Source organism: Lingula anatina, chromosome 4, assembly GCF_051362555.1.
Source record: "Lingula anatina isolate TDL-2025a chromosome 4, LinAna3.0, whole genome shotgun sequence".
Classification (NCBI taxonomy): Eukaryota; Metazoa; Brachiopoda; class Lingulata; order Lingulida; family Lingulidae; genus Lingula; species Lingula anatina.
Window position 1 is genome coordinate 6,356,540 of NC_141770.1, and position 15,561 is coordinate 6,372,100.

Here is a 15,561-nt window from a genome sequence, read left to right on the forward strand (position 1 = left end):
ACAGCTTCCTTCACAACACTAAATGATGTGTTTACAGGTTTGGTCACCTTTCCGCTCTCAGCTGCCTTTACATATTTTTCCACGTCTTGCCACACTGAAAATGCCCTGTCACAAACGGGCACATTCTCAAGCCACCTGTGGCTGCAAAATTTCAATGGAAAAACACTGCTCCCAGTAACTTTTGAGTAGTCAGTCATCCCTCCTTGCAGGAGAATCATGAAACAAATAGTACAAACTTTTGAAAACATCATCAATTTTCCATTTCGACGCGACACCACCAGCCTTGAAACTATTGTGAACTATATGTAGGCCACAGGAGCCAATGTTTATTATTGAAGAATCGTAATCATTGGACAATGTCCTTTTAAGAATGTCAATGAATTTCCAGTTAACATTTGGTCCATCCATGCTTACTTGGATCATATTCCTAATGTCAAGTCCACTTTCTAAAACTCCCTTGCTAAAATGTGTCATCATGTCCTCAGCAGTAGAATGGCCTAAAATATAAAAGTCAATATTTCAAAACAAATTAGGACATCTGAAAATTAATTTCTTGTTTCTCTTCATTCAATTCCAATTTTGACACTTTTGCAGTATTTATCCCCACCATATAACTCTGTGATATTCAATGTTTCTGCTACTCAGATAAATTAATTTAGCAATTCATTTACTGATTTTAATTTTAACTAATTTTACATGAAACTAAGCCTTCCAGATAAAATGAGACCCAAGGCAGATTTGCTGTAATCTCACAGGTCAAGGAACTTAAAGGTTTATTTAAAAAAAGATTTTAAAAAATATGTTAGCAAATTTCCAAGCTAATTTATTTGAACAGCAAAGACATTGGCCAAAGTCACCACATAATTTTATTTTGATTTGCATTAAAAATTAGTTACAGGGTGGAGGGGAGAGGGATACTGCAAAGTTACCCAAATTTTCTCATTAAAATGGTAATATAATTATAAATAGTAAATACTTTTCATGGAGTTTATTTCAAAAAAAAAAAAAAAAAAGAAAGAAACTGCTGTCCCTTTAAATTTCACTTAAAATACATACCCAAAAACTGTGACCCAAGGAAACGTGTTGTCACTTGGTTACCATCCCAATACCTCACATGAATGTCCATTTGCTTTTTCTGGCTCTTTTTGTTCAGGCTCTCATCAAAAAGAATGGTAAAGTAACCCTGGATGTCCTTCTTCAACAATTGCAGAAAATAGTCACTAATGCCAAAGACACACAAGTATGAGGTCTTCCTTGAGCTGCATGAGAATTTGGCGGCAACGGCACTGTCCGGAAACATTGTCTTAAACAGGTTGCCGATTTCGTCATTAGATGAATACGAGCAATGTGTTGTCACGGTTCTCAGTGCCCACAGAATCTCAGCTTTTAGCACCTCGTTGTTATTGAAATGAGCTGCAATGCTTACCGATGCCTGTGGTTGACTTTCTGGAGCTGGTATCATAAGTTCATTGCACAAACTGGAACTAGTCGGCTGACTAGTGGTAGCCGGATGCACACTCAGACTTTGTGCAGCTGATTTAGAATTCGTCTTATGCCGTTCCCCCCTTTCGTGCGATTTCAGAGCACTTTCTCCCATGCTTGAAATGTCAAGTGCCTTAAAACAAACGGTGCAGTTTGCTTTGTGAATATCTCCTTTAAAAGCTTTGACCCAAGGATACTTTCTTGTCCATTCTTTTTTAAAAACGCACTTTCCCATGATAAAATATAACGTTATTAAAATCCACGTGAAATATCGGTACATGTTATCCATTCAACAACTCTCGCGGTCCACGTGGTTCCTACATGCGAAATAGAGGCCCCATGACGTCATCGCTTCGTGATGAATCACCAAGTATGGGAATCCCCATTCTTATCGATCATGCTAATTTCTTTTCACTTCGGCGAGAATAACTAAGCGAATTATTATCTATATTTGGAGTAAGAACTAATCGACATGCAATATCATTATTGACCAATAGTTTATTGAACAAATTCAAGCACTTTTTAAGGACAAAAATAATGAAATACAAGTACTCTTCAAGGAAAATGGCAGTTTCAAGTACTTTTCAAGGCCACCAACCAAATTCAAGGCACCAAGCTAAATTCCAAGCACTTTCCAAGCCTGTGCGAACCCTGTAATTTCATAAATTCACAAAATGACAATATTTAGTAATTAAAATAAATATCAGAATCAGAAACATAGATAAAAATACACAAAAATAACTACATTGCTACTTCAATTTTATATACTCAGGAATACTATGACATCAAACCAAACTGCTAAAAATAAAACAATATCATGGAATTAGAATTAGAAAACAAAAATACAGTTTATCATCAGTTATAGGGTAAACAACAGATGTGTCACAAAGTGCTGACTATGGCAATGACACTGGACAGACACAGTGATCAGAATATAGACAGACTGAGTGTCTGTATATAATAAATATGTGATAAAATTTGCAATTATACCTTAATGAACTCGCAATAACAGTGATCATCTATAACACATCATATCTGACCTGAAATATAAATTCACATTTAAACATTTTCACTGGTGCTCTTTTCTCTTCAGTGATGGCTTATTGTCTACCACAATCTCGCTGTATATACTACCTCCACTAGTACTGTAACAGTTTCCATGCATATGGGGAAAATTATTATAACACATCACAACTGAGCTGAAATATCAATTCACTTTTAAACATTTCCATTGTGCCTATTCATCTTCAGTGACAGGGTATTGTCCAACACAATCTCCTTGCTTTATATACCCTGCCTCTATAGTTTCCATGCATATGGGGGGAAATTGATTCTTTGTGTTACCTGGAACCCACATTTGTTGTGTAATTGTACTGTTCCATATAACTGGCTCCAAAGGATCTGCTGTGTTTGGAGGTCTTGTTCTGGGTGGTTCTGGCAGCACTCTCTCTCAATCAGGATAAAACTGACCTCTTGGTCTGCCAGCAGCTCTTTACACAATTCCAGAAGTGTATTTGCTAAAAACATAAATGAAATGAGTATAACTGTTTGAAATGAATTTGGACCATCTATGTAATATAGTGCAAACTACTATTAGGAACCATCTAATGATACACTATTCATATATAGGATGGTTTTGTAAGATGCACAAGATCATTTTTGTATCACCATACTTGATATTTATATCTTGATAATGCTCACATAAATTAAAATAAAAGTATTCATTTTGTGTTTTGAGCACTTAATGACAATAAAACTTGAATTTGTATGCTATCTGCAAGAAGTCACCTGTTTACAATGGCTGCCCTGTCTCATTTATCCTAAAACTTGCCACATCCCGTGTCTTGCACAACTGGGTGAGATGAAGATGTTCCTGTTGCTGCCTTTTAGTATCTGCTTCAGTCTTATAAAATACATTCCCCCCATGTTCAGCCAGTTAAAATCTGTTCAACTAGAAGACACCATGCTGTATGGAGACTGGAGCTGGAAAAAGAGACATGACAATGTATAAGTGAAGGTACACAAATTACCTTGCCTTATGGAGGTTACTGAGCACAACTGTGACAAAAGGGACCAGCACATTCTCAGATTGAACATAGTTAAATATACAGAACTCTGCTAAATCTGTTGGAACTTTTGTGAAATTTGAACACAAAATGCCTAATAATTGTTAAAATCTGGGATAATTATATCAATTGGCTGTGCTTAATTCATAGACAATTTCTGAGGAGTAATTTGAGAGAAGTCACTTAAGAAATTGCTAATAAAATTCTAAATCGTGAAAAAATTACTGTAACTTAAAGGTAAACAAAATATGATTATTGTTTTTTTCTCAGGAAGATTAGGAGACCAATTATCTATTGTCACATGACAATCCGTACAGGTAAATGACGAAACGATCAGCGAACCAGCACCTAAAAAACCCAAACATAGGACGGAGTTTTACGCTCCGTGGTTGAAGAAGTATACATGGCTTCGACATGAACCTGATGAAGGTAAGTTGACTACATTATTCATCATTAAATTTATAAAATTTTACAAATTTCACCATATCTTGCATTTGTTACTTCATTACTTACTGGAATCTATATACAACTGGAAAATAAAACCAAACCAATCACTTTAATGTCAGGGATGTTGCTTTAATACATATGTATTTCTTTCGTATTACAAGAAAACGTGGCCGCTAATCAAAAAGATACATTGTACATTTTCCGATCACGTAGGCAGTTTTAGCCAGTTTCGACCATGTGCTCTTCATGAATGACGTTTGTGAAAAGTAGTCTTGCATAGCAATAGGCTGATTTTGTCACATGCTCCGTTTACCCCGCCTTTATGCTTGTATAAGGAAGTAGATTGACAGTCTTGAATATTAGACCTGCCCTTCCTGCAATCCACTTGAATGTGAGCAATCCCAATGAGATGATGTATTCATACATTTTTAATCCGGAATGATTAGATTATTTTTAAAATGTAAGAAGCTTTACGAGACTTTGAACCCATTTGTTAATTTAAATATCAATAAAAGTTCATTCACAGTCATTTAGAGCAGGGCAAAGGCAGCAACGTCGATGCTATCGTATATCTGTTTGGCGGAAGATCGTTGCTTCGTTAAATTATTATGTAACGCTACATTAACATCAAATACCATTGTTTAACCATAGAAATGCATTGTTTCAGGTATGTTTTGTGCCTGGTGTTCAAGCCATGGTCAAAGGTCCAAGAAAGGCACTGACATCTGGACCAAAGTTGGGTGCCAGACGTACAGAGAAGGCACTATTAAGAGACATGAACAGTCCACCATGCATCAGGTGTCTCACAGTTTGGAGGTGGAATACAGACAATCAAAGATAGATGGAGGGATAGCAGCTGTTACGCAGGATGTGGTGTCTGTGGAAACAGAGGCTTTCATTGGTGCACTGAAGTGCATGTACTTTTTAATGAAGAAAGAAATCCCACACTCTACTCGTGGAGAAGGCTATGATTGCCCTGTAGACATTTTATTTTATCCCAGAGATAAAATAAGTTTTAAACTCACAAGTACAAATTCTAGATTGTTTCAGAAGAGTGCACTGCATTTTATTAACTTTACTTCAATGTAACCTGATGTCAATGAAGCAATAAAAACAATGTGAAATGCCTTATGTTTCAGAGATTTATTCAAAAATAAAAGTGAAGTTTAATTCAGAGCCATGACTATTGTTTATATAAAGTAAAACTTGACACAGGAACATCTACAAAATGATCATAGTTATCATTAAAGAAATGATGAATTCTCTTACCATAAAAATGACCTTTTAGACTTCTAAAATTGCCCAGAATGCAGGTATTTGCACCAATTTTTCAAAATTTTCACGGGGGAGCATGCCCCCAGACCCCCCTAGCATGGCGAGCGCCTCTGGCCCTCGCTTCCGGAGACCCTCACCATAACTGCTCTTCCCCCACCTTATAATTTCAAGTTGTGGAGAACACTGTCAAGAAATATTAGTCTTACTCTTGTGGCAGGGAATACACAAATCGAAACTCGTGTTTGCGAGCCAATTTCCATCAAACTAGATCATTTCAAAATCAAGGAATCTGTTCGAGTAGCGCCGATACATGACGATTTTTTGTTAGGCCACGACCTAATCACCCAGTTTAATGCGAGCAAGCATTGCAATTTGGGTTATATTTAAATAGAAGGGCGCGACATACCAATGCAACAAATGGAGTGCACAAGAGATAAAGATAGCTTTGGTTAGTGTGTCAAGAAATGTGGTAGTACCCCCAACTTCAGCACTTAGGATAACGTGCGAGATCAATGAAAAGTTAGAAAAATACGTCGTCCAAGGTAAAGAAAGAAGAGGGACTACTAATACCGAGATCTGTCTTGTCTGAAAATTCAAAACCAGTCGTGTGCCTCGTAAACCCATCTGATCAATACAAAAAATTATAAAGGGCTCATGTGGTCGCTACAGCTTGCAAAGTTTTGGAAATTTTTGAAAACCCTGTTTCGCACTTCGGTTTACATCTAGTGGGAGGGGGGTCTAGTAAAACTGATCAATCATGTGCCAAGATAGGCCATCACAAGTGAGTGAGTTAGGCCAGGTGGAGACAGCATGCCCACTGCAGGAGATCGTCTACATAGTGACATCATAACTGTCACACATACATTGTCTCAATCTCCCACTCCGAATCGGACGTGTCAAGATCGACGATTCCAAATATTCTGTCAAAGAGCCTGACAATAGCCAGTGATCACTCACCAATTCAGTAAGTAGACACAGTGAATACTTTATAATGTATGAATTCCTAACATACAAAGCCATTACAACACTCCAGCTGGAGGACTATGACTTAAAAGAGAGATAAAGATACTTGATAGGACGAAGTGAACACTACAAAAATCCCCACAAATAACTTTTATAGTTCAGTCATTCTTTGCTAGTGGTGCACTGCAGGGGGGCCATAACAAGAATGTTATTTAAATTTAGATAGCCAACCAAATTCTCATGACATCGTTGTGTATGTTTCAATAACAAATCAAAGAAGCTGCATGAGCAAGGAGGATGTTGTTATAAAAGCAAAAAAAGAGAAAAAGCAGAAAATATATCGAAATTACCCTCAAAATGGCGTCCTTTTTTGTGGAATTTTGACCCTACCTCTATTTAAGAACAGTTTGTTTAGGGTTTGAATGGATTATTGAAGCAGGAAATACATCTACTGCAAGAAGATATAATAAACAGAATGTGCAAATTGTTATTTAAATAAAAATTTATTTGAAGTCACTGAAAAATGATCACAAAATTAGCTTAACTTACGATACATGCGATGTGCCACCCCGATGAAAATTTCATCTAATCCTATCTTTCCGTATTAAAACTGTTCAATCGTCCAAAGTAGTATGTCAGTTAGTTTGTGTCACGAAGTCCATGATAATATCAGTTTTCTTAAGAATTTCACATTTATTGCTCAGCAAGGTCGATTTTTCTTCACCGCGTCCCAATATAACGTTCGCAACGCTGAAACTTCAGAGATCGATTTTTATCAGACGACTTTAAAATGCCGCGTGAAAATTATACATCGATAGCGATCTTCTTCCATACTCACTAACTGATGACGTCTTACACACGAATGGCTTCTTTTGCACACTGAAAAACCAGCTCTAACTGGCGCGTATCCCATTCTGATAACATGTCATGTCAGTGACGCTGTCGAGATAGGATGCAGGGCACAGGTGTAATTCCCTCGATTTAACCGCCACAGGATTGTTTATAGGGATCTTCTTTGTATGAAGGTGAGAAATAATGAGTTCCGTTTCATTTTTCTTCAATTGTTTCAACATATTTGTGTACAGATTGATTTTTACCATTCTATAAGTAGGGTGACTTCGTCTGAACTTTCGTTTTGCGTCTGTGTCACATGGGGGACTAAAAGTCATATTGAACATGGTGACGCGGTGATACCGTATTCATGTTCTCTTGTTCTCGAAAACTCAATCATCGAAATTGAATTACTTTTTTTTAGTTTTGTCTTAAATTAAGCTGCTACACTGTATTCCGTGTGTTTAAAATTTAACCGTCTGTAAAAACAGCAATAATGGATTACTCGCAACACTTACGTTACGCAATGAAGCACCGAAAATGGGTGAAGAAAATGTGTCTCAGTAATGCGTGTTTGCCACTCATAATGCACTGTACTTTGTTTGAATAAGCAATAAACTATTTGTGATCTTAGGTTATCCATTGTTCGTTATCAAAGTTAACAGATTCTTTGTGTGATTTTTTTTTCAGAATCCCAAGAGTGGATGCCTTAGTGAGCATAGAACAGATATCACCATTGGTCCACATATGTCAGGAAGAATGTTATAATTATGAACTTTGTGTTACACTGAACTTCATTTTGTTAAATTTTGTATTTAACTGAACTTTATTGTGTTAAAATAATAATAAAAAATAATAATTCAGATAAAAAACTACAATCTGGAACATTCTTTAGATCAACTTTGTTCAGTGTGTGTCCCATGTGACAGAGATACAGTAAATAAAATATGTGCATTATTCCTCTGTGTTTGTCAATTCCATTTTAAAAGCATGTGAAAGTGGTGTGCCCCTCATGATTGAAGTGTGTATGGATAATAGCAAAAATATTGTTATTATTTACATGATTATAAAAAGTTTTTGTACCCGCGTCAATAACGTTACCGTGATCCACATATTCACCATTTTTATTAATTATGAAATGTGGATTAAATTCTTCAAACCCAGTTTTGAAGCATTGAGACAACACCCCCTTATGATTTAAACTAAAACTGAAAACATTCCATTAGACTTTCATTAGTTTGTGCAAAATATATTACCCAGGGTAACGCGTCTTGGATTTGATGGGTATAGCTGTTCAACTCTCCTGTGTGCCCTAAAAAGGGCAGCTGCTGTTTCCCTTTTTATGAAATGATTAACTGTGATGGTGTAGCTATCACATCGCAAAATTACAGCTTCCCAGAGAAAGTTTGAAATTTTCGGTCAAATTCAACATTTTGTAACCACTAGCAAAGAATGACAGAGATAGGAAAAGACAACACAGAAACCCTATTGCTCCTTAATTCTGCTAGAACTTTTTACGTTTTACCTCAGATGTTTCCAGGAATCCAGATCTACTGTATAACACCTATAACACCAGGATCACCGGATCCCTTTATCTATCCTCTACCTCTTGTCTCTGAAGCTCCTTCCTCTCTCTCTCTCTCTCAAAAACCCCGCCCAACTGTCGCTTTCAATCCCAAGACTTCCGGTACCAGATCACTACAACAAAGTACTCACCCTTTTGTCATCAAGAATGTCTTTGCATGCAGATAAATAGATTCCAGAATCGTGGAATGTCCTAACGTTTCAGATCAAACTTTTATGGTAACTCTAAAATATATCTTGTCTTTGGAATAACGTTATTTCATAACGTGTAAAATTTTCCCGCTCCGCCTAGGCCCGACAAAGTAGGTCAAATAAAACCCGCAGTGAATACTGGGTCACATCTCGGTACATCCGGTCACATATGAAGTGCGCCGCAGTTTTGCTGAGTCCAAGTTATTATATCTTTTGATTTTTTATTTAGATATGATATTGTTGATAATTAATTGAGAATATATTTTCACAAAAAGGTAATTCATTTTTTCAATTGTTTTTATTATTATTTTCTTTTTGCTTCAACTTTTGATGGATCTCAACTAACACAACGCTCAATTTGAGCAAATGGATCGAGCATTTAAGGATCTTCAGTAGAGTAATTACCATTAAAAGTATAATAAACGTACTTTGAAATATTCTAAAGTCAATTTTTGCCTAAATATCCTGCAAAGCTACTAGTACCTGTATTTTACTTTTCTAGACTGCGCTAGTAGGCTTTATATTAGGCCTACATGCGCGTTCATTTTTTTTTTCAAAACGTCTGAATTTTTTCCTCAATTCCAAGCCCTATATTTTCTCAATGCCAAGTAACGAAGGTTTTGTAAATGGCTTTTTAAGAGAATGCAGTTTTGTCGTGTTTCGTGTAAAACATATATGACTGTGCCCTATTAACATATCGTCCATCTAATCATGAGGGCCCGCTGGGGGGTAGTGATCACAGTTCACGGCGACAGGAAATAAAATCATCAAATTACAAATCACATAAATCAATTAAAAATTTTATTCGTATAATGACTTCGTTCCACTAAGGGCGAGGTGTTATAGTGAGGAATGACGACAGCAGTTTGGAGCTTTCGAACGTTTATTCACCGACTCTCTCTTCATAAAACTTATATTTATACTCAATTTCTCCGTACTGATCACGCATTTACTTGTTTTCTTTTCCATTGTCTTTGCGTGATTACAAAATATTTTCCATTCGCATGTTGCAATTCACCGCATGCAACATTTCCTTATTAGGTAATCCCTAAGAGACTTGTTTTCAATTAAAGATATCTAAAATATTATTTGGATTACTCATACTTAGACCTTATCCAAAACTCAGATATCATGTGATAAATAGATGATCAAAATTACAATATGTTATGAAATTAACCAATCATATTAACTGTTACTGACTTTGACCTTTTCCATCTTTTTCTGACACTAAAAACATGTTCTACACTTGTTGACTCTTGGTGAAACTTAACTTACACTCAATGACTTTTTGTCTAATTTACTCATTTGATTCCGCTTTAATTGTTTTCTGTAATTAGTGAAAGTGTAAGTAATTTGCTTTACAACAGAGGGATAGAAACCCCGCAATTCACGATTCACAGGAATGGGGTGCTTCACATCTCGGGGAATGATAAGTGGATGTTACGAGTAAGAAAAATAACCAACGGGGCCTTCAGTCCTTGTCTTAACTAAAATGAAGATTTAATTAATGTCTAAAATATTTCAAAACATTATTTAAGCAACTAAAATAAATGATCTAGAACAAAAATACGCCACGAAGGATTTTTTCAGCTTTTAAAAGTAGCTTCCATTTTTTTTTTTTTTTTTTTTTTTTTTTTTTTTGCGTTATTTAAGATGAACATTCTAGACATTTTCTGAGACGTTACACATTATACTTGTTTCCAAACAGGTACCTTATATTTCTACTTTATTTAAAATAAACTTGAAATAAACTCTCTCTCTCTCCGGTTGTCTCTGGCCGAATTCACAATCAGTTGATCCTCGGACCAGAATCAGATTACAAACCTCTTTAATGATTATTAACTGTTATGACTGATAAATGAAACTACATTTTTTCATTCGACAGCATCTTCCGTATCTTTATGAAAAAATATATTGAAAACGCATCTGTAAAGATTAACTCTGAAAGATGAAAAAATGCCTGAGCTTTTGGCTTGTGAACCTTCTTCAGGTACCAAAACAAGAATAAACAAGCAAACTACTGGTATAAGTGGCGTATGATGCATGTAAATGGGACACGAAGTTAGAAGTGCGTGATGAAGGTTAACGTCTGGAAGATTACGTAATAATAAAACAAGAATAATATTCGTTGAGATACTCATTGTCTCTATAAAGTCCTTTTTTGAAGTGTAATATTTTTATGAACTTTTTCTCGACAATCCGTCTTTGTCTTGTGTCGCGTATGTGTCCTTTTAAAATGGTGACTGTTTGTACTGTGGTGGTTCTTGATGCGAGTTTTAAGGGCGTAAGACGGCTTTTTTCTATCGTTTTCACTTTTAATTACTATGAGTTCTATTACTGTACATAGCTACCAATTATCTGCGCTTTAAGCTTGTACTTTTTAATACAGATACAAGCAAGGCAAGCAAAAAGTCTCTGGCAGTGAATTGTGAACTGTTGCTGCTACCACTCCTACATAAAGTAGATATTGCAAACATACATCGGCACATGAATCAATAAGATATCAGACAACTTTCATGGAAAATAAACTGAAATTAAAGCTGAATATTCTTTTATCTATTATCATTTCGCATTTACGTTCAATCTCGGCACGTTCGTCTTCCTCACTATCATACAGACTTGACATTTAATATGGAATATTTCAATTTTGAGGGTACGCCTAGGTAGAAATGCGTTCTTTTTTCAAAAAACTGCGATCTCATATAAGACATGTGAATGGAAAAGTGTGTAGTCAGGTGTGTCGCTTCCAATTAACAGAATACCAGGTTTGTTACGCTGCTGCATTATGTAATATGCAGTAATTTAATTGGGTAGTGCTCCTTTGGGCAGGTCAAATCTTGGCTTTGGCAAAGCATGCTTCTGTCAAAAAAGTATCCATATGTCGGCAACTACTGCATAGAAGAATTTGAAATTTTGCATGCAAGTGGTCGGTTTTACAGTGTGTAAAATGAGTTATGCAGTGCTTTACAAATTTGTTAATCTGTGGCAAAATGGCGCGAAAAAGAAAGACATTGCCAGACAGTTAATTGCGCCAAAGGAAACGGTCCATACAGTTTTATAGTGTAATGCCCAGACTGATGTACCTACATAGAGGCCACACCCAATGTATTAAAATCTTACCACCAGAGTAAAGGACCCACTGATTTTCAGGATATGGTGTTGCAACTAAACAAAAACCACCCAGTCCTTCAGAATGAGGGGTAAATTGCCACCAAAACGCATTTTTCAAGGCCCTTAGCGAACACCAAACTGGTTTTAGCAGGTTAGAATACCAGACGACCTCCGAGGAACCTACTGTAAACAGCAAAACATCGTTGTATGTTTCTCTAATGAATTGGGGACCCTGACCGTTTCTGGGATGAACAATAAAACCTCGTGGCTTTCTTTATTGAGGTCAGATTTCACCTGTACCGCTCAACTAATCAAAACAGAGTTTACAGACATCCAGAAGAGGCCAATGACGAAGTGTGTGCCGCGTTTAAAGTGACTTAGGTCATTAACAGTGTCAGTATTTGAAGTGGATACCACATTGGTGCCAAAACACCAATGGGAGTCATCGACGAAAACCTGAACCAGATTAAATAAAGGAATAATCAGGGAACCACTTGACTATCATTTGATAGGGGGCACCCTAGGAACAATTTTAGGTTGTACGGTGAGATTGCCGGTTCACATAGAGCACTTTTAATAACAGATTACTTAGAGAACCAAGGGAATGAACAGCTACCTTGGTCATCAAAACCGCCATATTTGAACCACGTAGACAATATGTGGGTAGGCCATCACTCGCCAAATGAATGGCCTACATGTCCTACAACAAAACTGGACCAAATTGGACAGATTTTGACATCCCTGGAATGTTATTCCAGATTGAACTCTAAAAACCTATCCCAAGGAATGCCTTGCCAATTGAGAGCACTGGTAGCAGCCAGAAGAGGTCAGACGTAACAGCGACTGTTACTGTGACTAGACACTGACATGAGGGTCCTTTGTGGAGCGTGTAACTCTTTTACAGACAATAATTTGGAAAATATGGAGATCCAAAATATCTCTTTAAAGGTTGTCGTATGAAGTAGAAAAGGCAATGTGTTTTTGTTTGCTTCTCTGGCGAATTCTATTAATGAACTGATGTCACAATGACATCAAAGAGATAATTAAAAGTTATTGGAACATGATTTTAATCCTTATTTTCATTTATCAGACAGCAAAATAGGTAAAAACTGATGAAAAATGATTTGGAAAAAAATATTCCATATTAAATGTCAAGTCTGTACTTCAGTCGCAGTCCGAAGCGACGAAGTTCAAACAGTGCATATCAAAGCCGTAAATAGGAGTCCTTACGTAGGAAACCACGCGCTAGAGAATGGGTTTAATTAAGGCATTCTTGTCGACGGTATTGTCACTAATTTAGAGAATCATGAACAAATCTGGATGACTCTATCTATAACAAAGCTATTGTTACCTAAAAATAAAAAATTACTTTTCAGAATTAATACAAGAAAAATTAATGAAAAGAACAAAGGCAGGATAATTTTGAATTAAAAATGGAATCTGAACGACAAATAGGCCTACAGCTTCAAGCAAATGGAAATGAAAATAGAATATACACACCCTTGACTTACGAGTTAAGCTACAATTAATTTTTAAAATAATATCGGTACCTTGTCAATGTATGGCAGGACTACGTGAACACCCTCCCCTACACATACACTAAACACACACACACGCGCGCGCGCACACACACACACACACACGCACAGGCTCATCGTCGAAGAGGGGGAGAACCAAATCCAATCATCGAAGTTGTACATCGGGTCACTATTTGTCCTAAGTAAACCATCATAAAATAAACGAATCAGATCAAAATTACAATAAAGCGCGGAATGTGCAGACCAGCATAATCAACACCTGTGGGTTTGGATACAAAACTGCTCTTCCCCGTTGCCAACGCTCTCAATTCAGGTCTATCTTTTAAAATAAAATGTTTTATTGTATATATAAAAAAACATGTATAAAACAACATACTGCGGTCGATAATCTAGCAGTGTGTAATACTGTGCATGAACCCAAATATGTTGTAGATGTAGCATTATCAAAATAGAAATACCATATCATGAAAAGTCACATTAGAATTCTCCCCCATCCCCTCCCACCAATACGCCCCTTTTCTATTTTCTAATAATACCATACAAACTCAGCGTGTGTAGGAGTGTGAAAACTAAAGTAGATCAAAAGCCATGTAAGGATTCATAGGGGAGATAGGTAATCTCCTTTTGCTCTTTTTTTAACCTGTCAATTTTGAGAAGAAATACAGTGAATCGGTGTCTCTCATTGCACTTAGTCAATATAAATTCAAATATGTAAAAACATCTTTCCTTTACCACGTAATTCGTCAGATGTAATAAAATACAGCATTTCCCTAAAAAACCTTTACCCCCTCTTGTGAATGCAATGTGCCGTCTGCAGAGCTCAGCGTCTGCTACCTCGCTGGATGCTTCGCGGTTCCCGGGATGTGAACAGTTAACGCGGTCTGAAAAATTTTAGGGAGAGTCAGATGAAATATAGAGGGACCGTGGCATCTATAAAGTTCTACATGATGAAGCTGGAGATGTGGACTAGTTTTACTCTTTTCTTTAAAAGTTTGCAATATACTCTGACTTTCAGTAACCCCATGTAACCAAAATATTTTGTTGGTATCTTGATACATCTCCCACTTGTGTCTCCCCCCTAAATCGGTCCACGCTAAAAAATCAATAATCGTATGGCAATTTTATACAGGCAATTGACCTACTTTTATACCCATGCAGCTATCAACGAGTTTTATGGCTGTGGAGTGAAACGTGATACACGTCTGTGATATAAAAATTATTTCTAATTACATAATTTACAAACATTGCATTTGGATGAAAGGTGTCCAGATTTGTGAGCAAAAGATGACATTGCTATTTGAAAATAATGAAAAAATTAAAGACCGGCCAAAATCAAGAAAAATGCATTTTTTCCCTTATATGCAAATTAGGTTCCTTGAAGTAATATAAGACTGGCCGGAAGTGATGTTCAGAGATTTGTAACGATGATGATCTTGATGGCCTTGATAATCTTAATGGTGGTTCAAAAAATATTATCAAAGTTTTCAGTTGTCATCTGGTGAGAAAGAAATTTTCCGCACTAACACAATCATTCCACGAGTGAAAAATAATTAGTAAACGCGCCTCAGAGATGCGCTTCAGACGTCACGGCTTTTGGGCGAAAATCACACGCGACAATTCGTCATAATTATTTGATATAGGTAAAAAAAACAAAAGAAAAACTGTGATTGAAAATGGATATCGGCAAAGCATGAAAATTTTGACAGCATTATTATTTATTTGTGTTCGACAAGGATGAATTTAATTAGAATACCCTCTCTCTCTCTCTCTCTCTCTCTCTCTCTTTTTAAGCGAATATAAAGGAGAAAGCCGAGCGAAAAAATAATGCGCATAACAGTCAAAAACCGTAAAAGAAAATCAGAGTTAAAAATCTTGTTGGCCACTACAGTTCCTCTTCATAGAGGATCACAGACAAAATTTTAAGGCAACTTGTAGCCTTTTCAATTGATGTTGTAAAGTAAATGACTTACACTTTCACTAACTGCAGATAAAGATTATAACGGAATCAAACAAGTTAAAGGATAGGGAGTTATTGAGTGTTGCGCTGACAGACAACTCACAACGTAAATAAC

The 15,561-nt window shown here is 36.4% G+C and overlaps 2 protein-coding genes across 2 annotated transcripts in view; both read right to left on the minus strand.

Annotated features, from left to right (window-relative positions):
- The window catches only part of LOC147762152 (uncharacterized), a 235,377-nt gene that overhangs the window by 174,603 nt on the left and 45,213 nt on the right, over window positions 1–15,561 (minus strand). The gene's annotated exons all lie outside the window — the stretch shown is intronic.
- On the minus strand, window positions 190–8,991 carry LOC106159996 (uncharacterized). The gene is made up of 4 exons (XM_087010512.1): window positions 8,781–8,991; window positions 3,271–3,465; window positions 1,057–2,999; window positions 190–497 (listed from the first exon to the last, which is right to left on the minus strand). Exons 3-4 carry the CDS (start codon window positions 1,769–1,771, stop codon window positions 190–192), a joined length of 1,023 nt encoding a protein of 340 aa, XP_086866638.1. The 5' UTR covers window positions 1,772–2,999; window positions 3,271–3,465; window positions 8,781–8,991.